This window comes from Coregonus clupeaformis, chromosome 35, assembly GCF_020615455.1.
Source record: "Coregonus clupeaformis isolate EN_2021a chromosome 35, ASM2061545v1, whole genome shotgun sequence".
Classification (NCBI taxonomy): domain Eukaryota; kingdom Metazoa; phylum Chordata; class Actinopteri; order Salmoniformes; family Salmonidae; genus Coregonus; species Coregonus clupeaformis.
Window position 1 is genome coordinate 10,262,244 of NC_059226.1, and position 19,606 is coordinate 10,281,849.

The 19,606-nt window shown below is 42.2% G+C and overlaps 1 protein-coding gene across 2 annotated transcripts; it reads right to left on the bottom strand.

Annotated features, from left to right (window-relative positions):
- Positions 1–2,140: 2,140 nt before the first annotated feature.
- Positions 2,141–17,551, bottom strand: LOC121568905 (3 beta-hydroxysteroid dehydrogenase type 7). 2 transcript variants are annotated; one of them, XM_045210797.1, is made up of 7 exons: positions 17,283–17,551; positions 12,615–12,873; positions 8,937–9,092; positions 7,094–7,202; positions 5,039–5,138; positions 4,371–4,533; positions 2,141–4,201 (listed from the first exon to the last, which is right to left on the bottom strand). In XM_045210797.1, exons 2-7 carry the CDS (start codon positions 12,772–12,774, stop codon positions 3,789–3,791), a joined length of 1,101 nt encoding a protein of 366 aa, XP_045066732.1. In that variant the 5' UTR covers positions 12,775–12,873; positions 17,283–17,551; the 3' UTR covers positions 2,141–3,788. The 2 variants fall into 2 exon arrangements, with proteins under 2 accessions (XP_045066732.1, XP_041735311.2); XM_041879377.2 differs by lacking the exon at positions 17,283–17,551 and adding an exon at positions 12,958–13,103.
- Positions 17,552–19,606: the final 2,055 nt, after the last annotated feature.

The window sequence follows — 19,606 nt, forward strand, 5'->3', positions numbered from 1 at the left end:
ATTTGGTCACCTACAAACAAGCAAGATTTCTGGCTCTCACAGACCTGTAACTTCTTCTTTAAGAGGCTCCTCTGTCCTCCACTCGTTACCTGTATTAATGGCACCTGTTTGAACTTGTTATCAGTATAAAAGACACCTGTCCACAACCTCAAACAGTCACACTCCAAACTCCACTATGGCCAAGACCAAAGAGCTGTCAAAGGACACCAGAAACAAAATTGTGGACCTGCACCAGGCTGGGAAGACTGAATCTGCAATAGGTAAGCAGCTTGGTTTGAAGAAATCAACTGTGGGAGCAATTATTAGGAAATGGAAGACATACAAGACCACTGATAATCTCCCTCGATCTGGGGCTCCACGCAAGATCTGTTTTTCTGCAAAGGGACCAGGACGACTGATCCGTGTAAAGGAAAGAATGAATGGGGCCATGTATCGTGAGATTTTGAGTGAAAATCTCCTTCCATCAGCAAGGGCATTGAAGATGAAACGTGGCTGGGTCTTTCAGCATGACAATGATCCCAAACACACTGCCCGGGCAACGAAGGAGTGGCTTCGTAAGAAGCATTTCAAGGTCCTGGAGTGGCCTAGCCAGTCTCCAGATCTCAACCCCATAGAAAATCTTTGGAGGGAGTTGAAAGTCCGTGTTGCCCAGCGACAGCCCCAAAACATCACTGCTCTAGAGGAGATCTGCATGGAGGAATGGGCCAAAATACCAGCAACAGTGTATGAAAACCTTGTGAAGACTTACAGAAAACGTTTGACCTGTGTCATTGCCAACAAAGGGTATATAACAAAGTATTGAGAAACTTTTGTTATTGACCAAATACTTATTTTCCACCATAATTTTGGTTTTTTCTTATTTTGGGTTCACACCTAGTGGGTGTCAAAAGGGGGAATCCTAAATTTCCCTGAAATGTCTTATTTTGGGTTCACACCCAGTGGGTGTGAAAAGGGGGATTGTGGGAAATTATTCTCTTATATTTTAGATTTGCTGTTAGCTTAATAAGAAAGCATTAATGATTAAACATAATAGGTTTGTACTGTACTGATATAGACTGTTTAATATAACAAGCTGTGATTAATGTGGGGAACTGTTAGGGGGTAGGATGAGATAAGACTTGTGTCTCACATACACACACACACTGCCTCTTTGTTAAACCGCTCAAGGACCAACTGTGTTTGGGATTGCTGACTCGAGACAAGTTGTGGAGATAACAACTAATGCCTGGCAACAGTGAAGCGCCAAGGGTCTGGGACCAGCCTGTGCGCCAACGATAGGCTGAGTAAGTCTAAACCACGCTCAGACTCTACTCTGATAGGCCAGCAGGGAGCGGGAACCATCTCTGTCAGAGTATTTAAAAAAGAACTTAGAACAATGGCTCAGTTCTCTGACTGCCCTGCATGGTTTTTCAGTGGACCCGTATATATATACGAACGTCATATTTACCATTGAAGTGTTTTTCATTAATTAAAATACTAGTCTATTTTAGAAGACGTGTATTGACCTCTTTTTGTTCCTATACCAGATTTGAATTGACGCAACTTAACACCATAGACTGATTTCCTTACATGAACTGTTACTCAGTAAAATCGTTGACATTTTTGCATATTTCGTTTATATTTTTGTTCAGTATAGTATAGTCTGTTTGTAACTCCACTGATTACTTGTAGCTGTATAGTCCATTTGTTTGTGTTGTTGGTCTTGGCTAGCAAGCTAGCACTCACTCAAGTGGCTGCTAGCACCGTCATGAAAAGGGGCATGAGGGAATCCCTACAATATTACGTTTTTCTAAGTAGAGAGAACGCTTGGGAGCAGGCAATGTTGAAAAGTAATCTTTAGACGTTGTACCTTTTCTTAAATGTAGTTTTGTAATTTACTAAAACAAGCAGACAACAAAAAAATTGCGTTTGTTTTCCCCACAGGCGGGCAGGGGCGCTACGTTCTAATACCGACAAGGACGATGTAAAGGACGTGTAATGAATGTGTTGTTAACATGTGTTCCATATGTTTCTCGATTTAGTTTCTCTTGCAGTTTCCAAGGTCACCATGTGTTTCTGGATCTAGGCCGTTTTCAGGAAAGACCTTGTGTTGTGTCTTTGACAGTATCATATTTACCTTTAAAAAAAAAAAACATTTGAATGAATTAAAATACTTGTATTTGGAATTAAACAAATAAATACATAATACATATTCAATACAATATTCAATACAGAAAGAGTATTGTTTCCAAGTCCCGGGAGGCTGCAGAGGGGATGATGGCTCATAATAATGGCTGGAATGGCATTGAACACATGGAAACCATGTGTTTGATACCATTCCACCAATTCCGCTCCAGTCCTTACCACGAGCCCATCTTCCCCTTTGTTCCAAGTATGTCTATTGTTTTCTTAAAGGGGACTGAACTTCCTGATTGAGTCCTGGTTTCAATTCTCCTCATTAGGAAATGCAACTGGGTGTCTCGTGTATGTTCGAACGTGGGAAGCATTTGTACTTTCACGCTGCCAAAACTGTACACTGTTACAGTCACTCAACCGTTTAGATAACTGAAACAGTCTAACAAGGTCTTGTGTCTAGAAGAATCCTAGACTAGCTAGCAAGCTAGCCAACTTATTTCGCCAATTTGCATCAGCCGGCTGGTGTGCCACCGGGGCAAAATTGGTTTGACTTTGGATAGCCTATATCTGGGGCTAGTTAGGGACCGTCAATAAATTACACATGGTAAATGGGACAATATTTTCATGTTACACATCTTTTATAGTTGTCTCATGAAATGCTTTCAATATTTGTATATTCATTTCTTCAATTTATAGTTGGAGACATAGGCCACTTTCTACCAGAGAAGTTGTTTATTGCCTTCAGTTGCTCTTTAAGTTATGCTACTTCTCAAAATGAGAATATCATCAATAGGTATGGAATATATAATTAACCTTTTCTCTGTCTAAAAATCTAATTGCACTGGCAAATGTTTTTTAAATGAATTTTAAATTGTTTTTTAATTGGCAGTGGATTCAGATTATAAAATCACCTTAGTAGTAATGTATTCAAAACTCTACAACCACATAGAACATATTCAGACGTTTATAATTACAACAATATTCTCTGTGTGCATTAATGCATGTTTAATACTTATTTTCTGTACCAGCACTCTTCTCAACAAAAACAGATCAAGTCTATGTAGTGATGATGTTTTATGAAAAATGTATTGCATTTTCATGTATGTATGGCGAAATATGTACAGCAATGTTTTGCACTGTGTATTGCTGAAGATAGACTCAAAATAATTAATGAGCAGCTTTCCCATATCACATACCTTTGCCCTTTTATGACTACAATCACATTATATCTACCCCTTGGATATTGCAATGTCCGATGAAGCACCAAACTATTTATATTGAATGTCCAATGCATAATCTCTTATTAAGGGCTGGGAAGGGTCTCATGTGAATCAGAAGATCATGGGATGGATAAGTGACCCATTTCAGTGTGGAACATGCTTTGTCATCATTTTGCCTGAGGAACTACAGGCTAGCCACAAGTAGTGACAGGTAGGAGGACATAACTCAGCTGGAATAACAACATTTTTGAAGAACAAGTGCAGGAGGTCATGGTTCATGGTTTAAGAGTTCAGGGGTCAAGAGTTCGTTTGCATACATGTAATGATAATACTGCTTATGATGGAGCAAACATAGTGAGAATATAAATCAGAGAAAGTCCTATCATTCCAGGTTATGATGTGTGGTGCATTGGTTCAGCACAGACCAGGTTCCGCCCAGCAGATCAGCCCAGATCAGGATTCCTTGGGGCCTGCGAAGGGAAAGGTGTCCACCCATCTCTGTGTGCGGGCCTTGCACTGGTCCCAGTCATAGAGAGGGCGGTATTGGAAGTGGCGCTGGGCCTTGTCTGAACCCACTGTGAAGGAGGTGCTGGCCACAGCGAGTGTGTAGCGGTTGAGTAATGGTGTGTAGCTGCACACAGGTTTCAGCACCCAGCGGAGCAGGTCATTCAGGCAGGCCACGACCCACAGCACCAACAGCGGCACACGAACCTGGCGGAAGTTGAACCCAGACAGGAACTGCATGTTGAAATCCTCATAACTCTTGTAGGGTGAGTCGTCATAGCAGAAGTAAACCTCCCCTCCAAGCCTTTGGGGGCGCTCTCTCAGGGAGCGAGCAGCCAGCAGATGCATCCAAGCCACGTTGCCTGAACAAAAAATGAGAATTATGCTGAGAACATGCATACCACTAGTTAAGGTGCCATCTTGGTACATAACCAACTGCCCAGTAGAAAATCAGCTAACAAGATGACTCATGATTTCTCTTTAAAGATCTTGTAGGTGTGGCTAGGGATCAGCACGGGTTTCAGGACTCACCTGCATAGACACGACCATGTTCCGTGTCCTGTGGGACGCCTCGAATGATCCAGCCCCCTGTCCTCACACCCATCTGATAGAAGTCCCTCATCAGCTGGTGCTGCTCACCATAGATCCCTGTGGGACGGAGGGAGCATGTGTACAAGCAGGCCCCTCCATTCACCTGGCCAGAGAAAGGAGAGGAATGATGTGGTAACAGAGCATTAGAAACTGATGGGAGTGGACGGGAAAGGAAAACAGTGTTGAAACCCAGAATCCCAAATATGCTCAACATGTCAACAGAAGGGTGGAGTAGACTAACACACGAGGTCACAAGGGAACACTTAATCCGTTTTTTGGCAGAGTAACAGTAAATGTAAGTGGAAAAGAATTCTACCATTTATCAGAACTCAAAAATACAATAGTTATGCACGCTCAAGTTAGTTTTTTTTGTCTTATTTCACATCTTCAAAGTGGTAGGCATGTTGTGTAAATCAAATGATACAAACCCCCAAAAAATCAATTTTAATTCCAGGTTGTAAGGCAGCAAAATAGGAAAAATGCCAAGGGGGGTGAATACTGAATCAGTCTATTAATGATGGTACCATTAAAGGTACCATGAGTTGGTCTGTGTGTGTGTGTGTTATTACCGCATCTTTGTATGAGGTGTGATGTGTTAATACAAGTACCTTATTGCCGTTGGCCTCCAGCACCAGTTTCTCTGCCTTGGCCTTGCTCCTGGGGTAGGGCATTTCATGATAAACATTGTACACTGTGTCTTCATCACCTCTGTGCATGAGAGAGAGAGAGAGACGGGACGGGACGGGACGGGGGGGGGGTTATTATTTTGATGACCTTGGAAGATAATATCACACTCACATGTGGAATGTGGAATGATGCAGTATAATAGCCAGATGGAATTTCAAAGAACAGGGAAAACATTGGCAGTTTTCATGGTGTTGTTTCGACTCATATCCTGTTGTTTCTGTGAATATTTTAGCAAAGCCAGTCATGCCGGCAAAGACTGGCAGACATTGTTCCAGGTACTGTGGGTGCTTTAGGTGATGTGAAAAGCAAGAGAATGCCAAACACATATGCAAACCCACAGAGTGTTTTTGTGTGTGCGCGCATCTGTCTGTCTCTGTCTGCATCTGGAAAATATGTTTCCAACGCGTGACAGCTGGCAGGACGATTTCAGGCTGGTGATCAACTATTTCCCTCATCCCCCCCCCCCTCTCTTTCACTCTAATTCCTTGGTATGACTTGTGTTTTTAACTGCAGCTGAAATGTTATGAAAAAGATACTATGACTACACAAAAACATCAAAGCCTCCCAGCACCTGCCAACCTAAAGCAGGTATAACCAGACAGTGCTTTAATAGACACGTGTTTCTCTAACTCCCTTCCAGTCCACTTATTACTAAGGTGTTGTGTACCTGAGCCTATTACCTAACACAGGGCTCTACCTGTTATTATGATTGAGTTACTGTTGCCACACAGTTTTTCTGACATCGTCACACAGCATTGCAAAGTACATTGGCCTGGCTATGTTCATACCGAACTGGCAATGTGCAGCTTCAATTCAATGGTGCAGATGAATTCTATCCTGTGATGTTCATCATAGCTACTACTGACTGTCATCATCTTCATCACCTACCCACTGATCTTCTTATAGGGACCATATGTGATACATACATTCCTAAACACAGACAGAGGGCAAGTTCAAACATACATACACTGAGTTTACCAAACATTAGGAACACCTTCCTAATATTGAGTTTGCACCCCCTTTTGCCCTCAGAACATCCCCAATTCGTCGGGGCATGGACTCTACAAGGTGTTGAAAGCGTTCCACAGGGATGCTGGCCCATGTTGACTCAAATGCTTCCCACAGTTGTGTCAAGTTGGCTGGATGTCCTTTGGGTGGACCATTCTTGATACACACAGGAAACTGTTGAGCGTGAAAAACCCAGCAGCGTTGCAGTTCTTGACACAAACCGGTGCGCCTGGCACCTTCTACCTTACCCCGTTCAAAGGCACTTAAATCTTTTGTCTTGCCCATTAACCCTCTGAATGGCACACATACACAATCCATGTCTCAATTATCTCAAGGCTTAAAAATCCTTCTTTAACCTGTCTCCTCCCATTCATCTACACTGATTGAAGTAGATTTAACAAGTGACATCAATAAGGGATCATAGCTTTCACCTGGTCAGTCTGTCATGGAAAGAGCAAGTGTTCTTAATGTTTAGTATTCTCAGTGTATAGGATAACATGTCTGCCACATCAGAGAGGCTGGTCCTTTTGTCTGTGTAAGAGAGGGAGGGATGAAGGAAATGTGCCTTGGTGTGGGCTCTGCTTAATGTCCATCTACTAGACCTTAAACAACACTATGACTGGAATGCTCTCTCATTTCTCTCTAATAATAATCTTTCTATTCTCTCTACTCTCTCTATTCCTGTCTCCCATCTTTCCCCTGACCTGTCTATCTACCTCTTTATGTATCTCTCCTCGCAGTACATTTCTCTCGATGGAGAATTAGGGAGGAATAAAGACATATGAGCTCATAGAGAAATCAGAAAATAATATAAACAGTCACATGCCTGATATAATACAGATAAGGGAAATCTCTACCATATGGGCTAGACAAAAGACAGATGGAGGAAAGGTAGCGATTTAGTGGAAAGAGGAAAAAGATGCAGATGAAAGCCTAAGGAGAAACAGTTAAATTAAATAAAACTCTACCTGATAAAGGGGTCTCCTTTTACATTGGGGCCGACCACCTCCATGCTGCTGGTGTAGACCAGATACTGGATACCATTCTCCACACAGGCATTGATCACATTCACAGTTCCTGTTAGAGAGACGGAGAAAGGAAGAGAAAAATATTGAGAAACATTCTAGAGGACAATAACTAGAGATTATCATTGATTTGATTGCAGAAAGAAAGGGCCAGGGTGTGATGCGGTCAACAGGAAGTGCGTGCAGAACATCTGGTCAGAGATGTTGGCAGACGAACTAGCCCTGGATGATAAATGTGTTTTCTCAGAGCTCAACACATAAACGTCCTAGAAGGTTTTGAAACATTACATCTGATATACAGTAATTACACTAACTCATACAAACAGCTATTCCTGTGAGGAAAATGTTAGTTGTTTGTTCCAAGAGACGAAGAGCAGAAATATGGGACAGATGCCCAGATCTGGGACAGTGAGACACACCACACCCACCAGACGGGGAATACATAGAATAACCACAAACAGGAAACAAAGTGTCAGTGTGCTATTTTATTTTTATTTTGTTAGTTTAATAGAAACCAGATGACTTGCAGTGGATCACTGGAAGAGCAGCTGATTCGCTTCAGTAATGTGAGTTTGTAGGTAATTCAGTTGCATGAAAACCACCTGACAGGCTGGCACTAACCTTATCGTGAGATGTAAAACCTTTTGAGATGAGATTGAAGTGGCTGTAAAAGACTCATGACAAGCACACAAACACACAATAACTATAAACAGGCCCTCTCACGGAGACTCTGTTAGATTAATTTGGATTTTAAGAATAATGACTAAAGAATTTCACCCCAAACACAGTATAAATGTTAGAATTATCATGTAGTGTCAACCCACTAACAGAGGGGGCGGTACTAAACATTCAAGGGGGAAGGCGGGAACTGTTTAAGAAAGGTGGGAGGAGCATAGTGTCTTTGTTTGTCAAGGAGTATAAAAACAGGATATTTGTGTTTTTGAGGAGAGCTCTCCATGAATAAATTTACTGATAATTACTTGTGGATTGTGGACCTTGACTCATTGATGATTAAAACCAGAGCTTTACAACCTCTGGTAATGATTCAAGCTTAGGTCGAATTAGAGATAGAAATTCACATGACAGACTCACACACACATTTACCTACTACATACACAAATAAAGTCATTATTTCTCTATGTTTATGTTTGCTCAATATAAAACCATTGTTGTAGTTGACACCCGTTAACAGACTCAAGTGGCACTATTATAGTCAGAATGTTCAGAGGAAAACACCAGGCACTATAGGAAGGGAGAGGCGACAGGCATACAGGAAAAACGTGGGTTATGCCATGAATCACTCAAACTCATAGCCTATAATTCTCTGGGCAGGGTTAACTTTAGGGAACACTATTTCATGGGTTTTGGAACAGAGCTTTATTGAGAGTACTATTTCTCCATAACGGTTGCTGCTGTTGTATTCATTTGCAGTCAAGACAACCCATCCATCCTGTTTGTCTCCTTCTCTCATCAATCATCTCCAAGGCAACCATTTCTCCCTCTTCTTTCCCTTTTCCTTTTTCTCTACATATTTTCCATTCCCTTCTTCATAAATCCTCCTGTGTCTTAAGGCTTCCACACATCGCACTAAGTGTTGGTCTAGTGTTTGTCTGCCCACCGTTCAGCGCGCTGGGTTTTAGGGACCTCCCGCTGCAGACGTCTGACTGACAACATTTTTTTATGCGATTCTACATATAAAATCGGTGCGCACTCAGTACGCAAATTACGTTCAGAAGTGCTAAGTACTCTGGGCCAGTGAACGTTATTGCTGTGTCTGAACCCTTACCTTGAACATTCACAGCCTGGATGACCGTCTCAGGGACTCTGTGCCAGACATCCACCAGGCTGGCCGTGTGGATGACCAGGTCTGCCCCCTTGGACACCTCCAGGACACTGGAGTAATCTGTAATGTCCCCCTGCGTCACCACCACCTTTACCTGCTCTGAGGGTGGAGAGACGGGGGAGAGAGGGAGAATAGATGTTAGGCATAGTGTAAAATAGATTGTTTTCACCGGAATGAGATATCTATAAACTGATCTACATTGCACAATAATACAATTGATCCTAGATTGAGATTGTACAACAAGACATGGACATCATGTACATAATAATAGCCTATTGTAGTTAGAATGTCTAGGTACAGATGTAGTGTTTGGGGAGGGACCAAGCCTTTCTATGCATGTTTCCATGGCTATATGAATTATTCTTTGACTTTGAGTGTTAATTTGTTTCCTCTAAATCGGATCCTACATTGCCTAGCAACCTAACAAGAGCTGGGTCCACTGAGGAACTATTTCTCTCGGTCTCTGTTTCTGGAAAAAGTGTAATCTGATGTTGCTACAAAAGACCCAATCACCCCACCACAATGAAACGTATTTTCATACAAGTTCTTTATGTTTATTGTAATACCGGTAGGTGGGTCACAACAAAATCACGTTCTTCACAAATGTGTCTTTTGAGAGCAATTGTCTGTTTGTTCTGTCTTTCATTCTTGGAATGATAAGATGGAAAAGAAGCTGCCCCTATTCTCAATGTGCTGTTCCTGGCTTGGCTTATCGAGATCATGGCCTTGAAATATATCTGATGACTATGAAGCCAGGATGGGGCTGGAGTCCAAGTAACCACAGGAATGGTCTCGACTCTTAAAAAACACACTCTTGCCCTGAAGTCACACTACAGCAGCTCTCTCTTTTAGCTCTGCCTCAAAGGCTTGGTTGTGTAGCACACACTTCTTTTATGATTTCCATTGAACCAAACTAAAGCTAGGGTTTGTAATTACCCATTACAGCAACTGTAAATGAAGTAATTACAGGAAGTGAACACTTCAGTCAACCTCGTCCTCTGAAGTTCACAAGCCCCTCTCTTACTAGGCTACTGTAACTAAATTAGATTATTATTTATTTTTGTACCTTTATTTAACTAGGAAAGTCAGTTAAGAACAAATTATTATTTACAATGACGGCCTACCCCGGCCAAACCCGGACGACGCTGGGCGAATTGTGTGCCGCCCTATGGGACTCCCAACCACGGCCGGATTGTGATAAAGCCTGGAATCGAACCAGGGGGTCTGTAGTGACGCATCTAGCACTGAGATGCAGTGCCTTAGACTGTTGCGCCACTCGGGAGCCGCAGCGGTTCCCACGCTACGCAACATATACACCAATAACAAAGTTAAATTCATGGTTTGTTTTGTTTATCGTTTTAAAATCACTCATACACCTTCTGTGAAAACATGTCTATGCTTCATATCTAAAAGAGAACCTACAGCATGCAAATACTTTAGAAACATTCCAAGCAAAGGCTCAAAGTTAAGTTGCAAATCTCATTCAATCACAACATCTTGTTGATCTTTTCACTGTTACAGTGAGATTAGAACTAGACTATGAGCTCTGATTACATAAAGTGTACTATAGGTCTCCCCCTGGCTGGGCTATATGAATACTACCAGCCACCAGGCTTTGTGCATGCCTTGGAATAGCCTACGTCCCTCAAACTCAAGTCTGGACCTCAAAGCCAGCTCCACTGCATTTTTTTATTGTTCCCCTCTAATCAGGGACTGATTTAGACCTGGGACACCAGGTGGGTGAAATTATGAATCAGGTAGAGCAGAAAACCAGCAGGCTCCAGACCTTGTAGGGTAAGAGGTGAATACCCCTGGCCTACATAATGAATTGTATACAAAGAATTTGTTCCATTGAATGCAAAAGGAAACTCCTCCTCAGCCCCTACATCCGCTCAACTTGAAAAGCACATTCCCACCAGGGGAAAAATATATATGTTTAGCATTTAAGTGAAAACAAGGTGTTCTAATATTACCTGGATGTAGCCTATGGCAATAGAGGTAAGATACTAACAATGAGAGGTAAAAGCCTAACAATGTAAGCCTATATGAGCGATTTAATTTGTAATCAATGCCATGTATTTAGCTCATCAGTCAAGCCACATCTATGGACTGATATTGTATCAATGAGTTTGGAGGAAGGCTCTGTCTAAACAAACCCCTGACACTCTGTGATGAGCACAACCTTCTCCACATACCGCCCTAACAGTCACCTAACAATCACACAAGGTGACAGGGTGCAGGTGGAGATTCCTGTTATGATGACAGAGTGACATGTCACAGGTTATGGGAAATGACATAGGCCGGCTGCAGTGTTCAAGGACAGGAAATGGAATTAGGAGGGGTGTTGGCCAGCTCTGTGTCCATGACCCCATCATGTTATGACATTGTTCATGCAGGCCAATGCAGTCAAATCAAATGTAGTTATAAAGCCCTTTTTACATCAGCAGATGTCAGGAAGTGCTTATACAGAAATCCAGCCTAAAACCCCAAACAGCAAGCAATGCAGATATAGTTACCTCAGCTGAGTGTATGTGTATTTTACTATCCTAACATTTCCCTTTCAGTGACATCTGCCAACTCTCATCTCTCTGTTACACTATAGCAGGGTTCTTCAATTCCGGTCCTGGAGGGCCGAAACACTTCTGTTTTTTATTTCTACCTGGTAGTTAATTGCACTCACCTGGTGTCCCAGGTCTGAATTAGCCCCTGATTAGAAGGAGAGGATGAAAAACAGAGGTGTTTCGGCCCTCCAGGACCAGAATTGAAGAACCCTGCACTATAGTATGTATATGGCTTTCAGCTCTCCTTCTCAGTCCATCTACCTACTCTCCACCTCTATGGCTCGGTTTCTGTAGTGAAGACTGACAATGGAATAGAAGTTTGTACAAAGTTACTCAATTAAATGTAATTATGCCTGAGAATATGAGTAAGAAAGGTATAAGACAAAAATAAAGGGTGTCAGAAAAGAGTTTGGATGGAATACAGCTGATATCCAGAATATACTTGATTGGGTATGTATGTGGGTAAAGGTTTATGTGATTCTAGTCTAGGTTATTTCCGTTTCAGTCAAGCATTTCAATGTGCTAAGGTAGATAAAGACCCTAACTGTTTCACTGAAGAGTTGACACCCCACCTCTTCTCAGGGCATAAACCCCTGGACATTCAAGATTACAGGTCTTGCCCACTTGAGCCGCTACATGTCTTGCTAGGAGTAGCTTAGCCAAAGAATAATTGTCATCATGAATAAGGATTAAGAGTAGCTGAACTTTCATGTTTAAAACTTTACCAGTCCCACAACTGCAAACCAGTTGAGGTGTATGGCACAGGTGGTTGGTGGCACCTTAATTGGGGAGCAGGGGCTTGTGGTAATGACTGGAGCAGGAGTGAGTGAAATGGTAACAAATACATCAAACATGGTTTCCATGTGTTTGATGCCATTCCATTTGCTCCTTTCTGGCCATTATTATGAGCCGTTGTATCGTCAGCAGCCTCATGTGGTGTATGGTTATCTCAATGAAATATGCATAAAATATTAGACAAGGAAACTACAAACGGGGTTTGAGCATGTCAGTGAACAGCCAGACATTTACAATTTGTTTCAAGCATATATTTTAGCTTTACCTGTGCTGTGGCCATTTAAACTTGAGTCGATGTGTTTGTCAAAAAGTCGAATTTCCGTTACCGCATCCTCTTTCTCCAAAAGGACCTGTAACAGGTGTTGTCCGACGAACCCACAGCCCCCTGTGACTAGATAAACCAGACCCCGTTCTTTAGTCGACATTCTTCACTGTTGCTACTATCACCAATTGATGTTTAGTTGATTAGTTACTGAGTCGTCGTTCTTGTTGATCTTCTACAACCCTCTCCGCGATCCAATGTTCTAAAAGAGGGGAGACAAAAAAATTGTTAGGAGGCAGGGAGAGAGGTGCGTTCAGTTCTCTTAAACATACTTAACGACACATACCCCCAAAACGTTCTTGAACAGACTGAGGTATGTTTGGTAGATGTGGCTTGAAGCAATGACGTTTTTAAAGGGAAGTGGCCATGCTGACAGCGTTCCCCAACTGTTTTTTCAACTGTTCGTTCAGTACAGCACCGTCTCCGTTCAATCGAACGTTCCAGAACGTAAAAACGTATTGAACGCAGCCCTGATCGGTCTGTACACAGCGATCGTAAACTACTCCCCTTCACTGGGTTTATTTGCTGCCCTTCGACTTTGAACAAACACTATCATCAAAGAAAGGCAAATCAACTCGTACGCTAACCATAGATAGGCTATTTGCCACCATGGTTAGATTATAGTTGATTAGTCACATTGCAGGGTACAATTAAATTCTTAAACTCTGAGCTCCAACACTGCAGGTCAAAGGGAACTGAATGAAACAAAATAATTATAATATATACACTACCGGTCAATTGTGGAATTTATTTCCTTATTAATGCGTTTGAGCCAATCAGTTGTGTGGTGGTGGTGGTGGGGGACGAATAAGACTTAGTCAATATTATGGCAAGAACAGCTCAAAAAAGCAAAGAGAAACGACAGTCCATCATTACTTTAAGGTCAGTCAATATGGAAGATTTCAACAACTTTTAAAGCTTCATCAAGTGCAGTCACAAAAACCATCAAGCACTATGATGAAATTGGCTCTCATGAGGACCGCCACAGGAATGGAAGACCCAGAGTTACCTCTGCTGTAGAGGATAAGTTCATTAGAGTTACCAGCCTCAGAAATTGCAACCCAAATAAATGCTTCAGAGTTCAAGTAAAAGACTAATTGCTGCAAAAAAACCACTACTAAAGGACACCAATAAGAAGAAGAGACCTGCTTGGGCCAAGAAACATGAGTAATGGACATTAGACCGGTGGAAATGTGTCCTTTGGTCTGTAGTCCAAATTGGAGATTTTTGGTTCAAACCGCTGTGTCTTTGTGAGACGCGGTGTGGGTGAACGGATGATCTCTGCATGTGTATTTCCCACTGTTAAACATGAAGGAGGTGTTATGGTGTGGGGGTGCTTTGCTGGTGACACTGTCTGTGATTTATTTAGAATTCAAGGCACACTTAACCAGCATGGCTGCCACAGCATTCTGCAGCAATACGCCATCCCATCTAGTTTGGGCTTAGTGGGACTATCATTTGTTTTTCAACAGGACAATGAGCCAACACACCTCCAGGCTGTGTAAGGGCTATTTTACCAAGAAAAAGAGTGATGAGTGCTGCATCAGATGACCTGGCCTCCACAGTCCCCCAACCTCAACCAAATTGAGATGGTTTGGGATGAGTCGGACCGCAGAGTGAAGGAAAAGCAGCCAACAAGTGCTCTGCATATGTGGGAACTCCTTCAAGACTGTTGGAAAAGCATTTAGGTGAAGCTGGTTGAGAGAATGCCAAGAGTGTGCAAAGCTGTCATCAAGGCAAAGGGTAGCTATTTGAATGTCAGTTTGGCTTCAGACCATTCAAATAACTTCCTAAGCAAAACGTCATTTTCAGATAACCGTGTCTGTTTCTGGTCTGCTTGTGTTGATGTCCTGCAGTAACTAGCTTGCTAAATCAGCCCTTTCCTAAGCCATGCATGGAGATGGGGATTTGGACTTGTTGTTTTTACTTAATTCTCTGTACAGGCCAATGATTATGACGGCGATTCTGATCTAACCATAAATTAATATGTTGTGCCACTGGCCCGAGACGATTGAAGTTCAATGTGTAGCCTAGTAGGCTCACGGTAACTAACTAGCTAACTTAGCTGGTTCATTGTTGGCCATGCCAGGCAGTTAGGCTAGCAAGCATTTTAGCTAGGTAACCTATGACAACAAAAACTAAGTGTATGACAGAGCCATAGACCGATTTGCTGACATGAAAGAGAGGAGGATGGCATTGGCGTTCAACTAGTCTACAAGTAGGGTGAGCCAACATGTTTTGTTTTACTTGCGCACATACACACAGAGAAATCAGTACCATGGACAGCCACATGATATTTAGCAACATCGATTGGACTAAATTGTTTTCGGTATCATTAAGTTTGTTTTCAGTGTATTAAACTAAGCATATAAAGATTTGTAGATTTTATTATGTTCAAATGTTTAAGTTGAATTGGTGCTGGAATGGCGGAGGCAGTGCTCCTGTTGTCTAATTATGTGGTTCTAAATCAGTAGTTGTTTATTTAATAAACTGTTGAAAACATTAACTTGCTTGACCATGCTGCAGGTGATAACTGTTTGTTACATGCAATATGTGCTTTGTGGACTTCACACAGATGTTGCTATCCAGTTCTGTGATTAAACAAACAGTATGTGTAGTTGAATTTTTCCGCCACTGTGTAACGTTGTCTTTTTGTTGTCATGGCCTTATTGTATATCACGGTGGCGTATGAACTAATGGCTATAGAGCAAACAACGCAATTATCACAACATAGGTTGTAATATGGCTTTTTTACAGGTTTGGCTTGCTCAATGATTTTACCCACGCACCGCTACTGCCTGTCAGTCTGGGGCAATGAGGGAGACAGCCCCAGTGGTCTGAAAAAGTATTGCTTCCTTTCATTCTTTCTCTCTGACTGGACTGGATTGAATATCATATCAAATGTCAGAGGAGATTATTGTTCTCCTGTTTAAACAATATGGCCATTCATCCAACATCTCTCTGGGTCCATTCTTTGTCCTTGATCCTTCATCCAAATCGCTGTTGCAATAATGGCCTTCTTGAACAGCCCTGTAATAAGTCATGCACACAGCAACCTTTGAATGGACAACATATTGTGCTACAGATATTGTACTAGCATAGGCCTCCATGGAAAGTGACAAACACGGTATTGTACTTCCATTCCTTGCAAATTTCCGGACAGTCACATGATTCACAGACAAGTTACCTATAGTACAGACCGCAAAACATTGTCATTGCCAGGTTAAATGAAAGTATATTACTCACAGCGCTGAATCAGACAGTATTTACTGGTTAAACACCAACAGCCTCATAATACCCGTCCTGAACTTTAAGTTACCATTGATCATCTGCTAAACAGTCTCACTGATTTGGTTGAATGTGGACTATAATTGATTTTGACAATCTAGATCAACTATCAATGAAGATTACAAATTATTATTTTAAAATGCATTTGTCACAAAGTGCCCCCAAAAGAACAGGCCAAGCTTGTATTGTGTCCTAGGTAGGGAGAAACCTCAGAGATTTTGAAGGCCACTAGATGCTTCAAAACAAAGTCAAACAGATACAATTCCAGTAAATAATTTATCCATGGTGTTTGGGTTATGCTCATTCAATTAGGTCTCTCCCATGAGGCTAAATGGATTAATGATAAATATTCAATAAATAATAATTTATCACATTTCCCAGCTGAGCACTACCCACCCTAATTATGGTTTTACAACTTTGACTTCACATAGTTTTGTAAATTATTTTACATTATGCAACTGTAACAGGGTTGGTTATGTTTCCCTTGCCTCTAAAGAAATGTGTATTTAATGTTCAAGCATTCTTATTGGTTGGTTCAACTCTGATGACAATAAGGCGTGTTGTGATTGGCCCCGCTTACAGCTAGGGGGAGATCTGAACGTCAGGTCTTCCCAGTATGAAAATGTGATGCAAGGGGTAGGTCATGTTCTGAATACTGTTTTATATTTTACAATGTGTACAAGGTTGCAGTACGTTACTGATTTATACATGTGTGGGTATATGGTACCTGTTAGGGATTGAGGGGCTTTCTGGGATGTGCTTTGGCATATGATTGCTGTAGATAAGTGTGTTAGCTAGCATACACCGACGTAATGGTCACATGAGCCCACTGCTAACACAGTTGCCTTCATGTTACAGATTTTGCTATCGACAGCTATCAATATCGTTAAGCTCTGCACAACTAACGTGCTGTTTCCCATTTAACAACAGAAATAGATGATGCTCAACTGGGACCACTGGCTGATGTGATTTATTAAGAGAAAACACAACGCAAGGAGAGAGATCTTTACAGACAGACAATCATGTGGAGAAGTATGCATTTTCTGAGCTGGTTTTCAGTAAAAAAATTTAACCTCATGAATTCTGTACTTCTATAACAAGGGTGATTGAACTCATGTTAACCAATATGTACTTATGCAAACCCAGTTCCATATTAGGTCACGTCTTCCTTATTCGTGTTTCCTCCTTCTCTGACACTACATTTTGCAATCCACTTGGCTCCATTTAGAATACACCACGCGTTCTCCATCTATTTCTCTCTCGCTCGCTCTCACACACACAGGAAATATAGTTTTTCAGGTTGAATTTGACTGACAAACGTACCTTCTGTTGTCTCCTCTCTATGCACGAGGGCATTGCCGTTTCCGGCAAGCCTGCAAGTTCCTGTACGCGTTCCACTATGCACACTCACCCTGATGACATACAGTATAGTACCACACAGGATAGGAGAAGACGATATCAAAAAGACTACTATGTATTATACAATCCCTTTTGTAACAGCTACCCAGCTAGTATCAGCCGTCCGTGGTTGACGAACCTATATGGATATGCCGCTTCGGTCTGGTACCTCCCCCCTGAAAGCTAGATTGCAGATAATGACTTAGAAAATGGAAATCTAATATCCCATAACTCTTTGCGACACCCGGGACAGCGCTGGTCCAATTAATTTGTTTATTTTCGAACGCTGCCGCATGGAATGGTTACGTTGTCCTAACCTGTATATTTTCAAACTAGCCTATTTATTTTTTTATTTCACCTTTATTTAACCAGGTAAGCCAGTTGAGAACAGGTTCTCATTTACAACTGCGACCTGGCCAAGATAAAGCAAAGTAGTGCAATAAAAACAACACAGAGTTACATATGGGGTAAAAAAAACAAAGTCAGAAATACAACAGAAAATATATATACAGTGTGTGCAAATGTAGCAAGTTATGGAGGTAAGGCAATAAATAGGCTATAGTGCAGAATAATTACAATAGTATTAACACTGGAATGCTAGATGTGCAAGAGATTATGTGCAAATAGAGATACTGGGGTGCAAAAGAGCAAAATAAATAACAATATAGGGATGAGGTAGTTGGGTGGGCTAATTTCAGATGGGCTGTGTACAGGTGCAGTGATCGGTAAGGTGCTCTGACAACTGATGCTTAAAGTTATTGAGGGAGATAAGAGTCTCCAGCTTCAGAGATTTTTGCAATTCGTTCCAGTCATTGGCAGCAGAGAACTGGAAGGAATGGCGGCCAAATGAGGTGTTGGCTTTGGGAATGACCAGTGAGATATACCTGCTGGAGCGCAGACTACGGGTGGGTGCTGCTATGGTGACCAATGAGCTAAGATAAGGCGGGGATTTGCCTAGCAGTGATTTATAGATGGCCTGGAGCCAGTGGGTTTGACGACGGACATGTAGTGAGGACCAGCCAACAAGAGCGTACAGGTCACAGTGGTGGGTAGTGTATGGGGCTTTGGAGACAAAACGGATGGCACTGTGATAGACTACATCCAATTTGCTGAGTAGAGTGTTGGAGGCTATTTTGTAAATGACATCGCCGAAGTCAAGGATCGGTAGGATAGTCAGTTTTACGAGGGCATGTTTGGCAGCATGAGTGAAGGAGGCTTTGTTGCGAAATAGGAAGCCGATTCTAGATTTAACTTTGGATTGGAGATTCTTTATGTGAGTCTGGAAGTTGAGTTTACAGTCTAACCAGACACCTAGATATTTGTAGTTGTCCACATACTCTAGGTCAGACCCGTCGAGAGTGGTGATTCTAGTCGGGTGGGCGGGTGCTAGCAGCGTTCGATTGAAAAGCATGCATTTAGTTTTACTAGTGTTTAAGAGCAGTTGAAGGCTACTGAAGGATTGTTGTATGGCATTGAAGCTCGTTTGGAGGTTTGTTAACACAGTGTCCAATGAAGGGCCAGATGTATACAAAATGGTGTCGTCTGCGTAGAGGTGGATCTGAGAGTCACCAGCAGCAAGAGCGACATCATTGATATACACGGAGAAAAGTGTCGGCCCAAGAATTGAACCCTGTGGCACCCCCATAGAGACTGCCATAGGTCCAGACAACAGGCCCTCCGATTTGACACACTGAACTCTATCTGAGAAGTAGTTGGTGAACCAGGCGAGGCAGTCATTTGAGAAACCAAGGCTATTTAGTCTGCCAATAAGAATGCGGTGGTTGACAGAGTCGAAAGCCTTGGCCAGGTCGATGAAGATGGCTGCACAGTACTGTCTATTATCAATCGCGGTTATAATATCGTTTAGGACCTTGAGCGTGGCTGAAGTGCACCCGTGACCAGCTCGGAAACCGGATTGCATAGCGGAGAAGGTACGGTGGTATTCGAAATGGTCGATGATCTGTTTGTTAACTTGGCTTTCGAATACTTTCGAAAGGCAGGGCAGGATGGATATAGGTCTGTAGCAGTTTGGATCTAGAGTGTCACCCCCCTTTGAAGAGGGGGATGACCGCGGCAGCTTTCCAATCTCTGGGGATCTCAGACGTTATGAAAGAGAGGTTGAACAGACTAGTAATAGGGGGTTGCGACAATTTCGGCAGCTAGTTTTAGAAAGAAAGGGTCCAGATTGTCTAGCCCAGCTGATTTGTAGGGGTCCAGATTTTGCAGCGCTTTCAAAACATCAGCTGTCT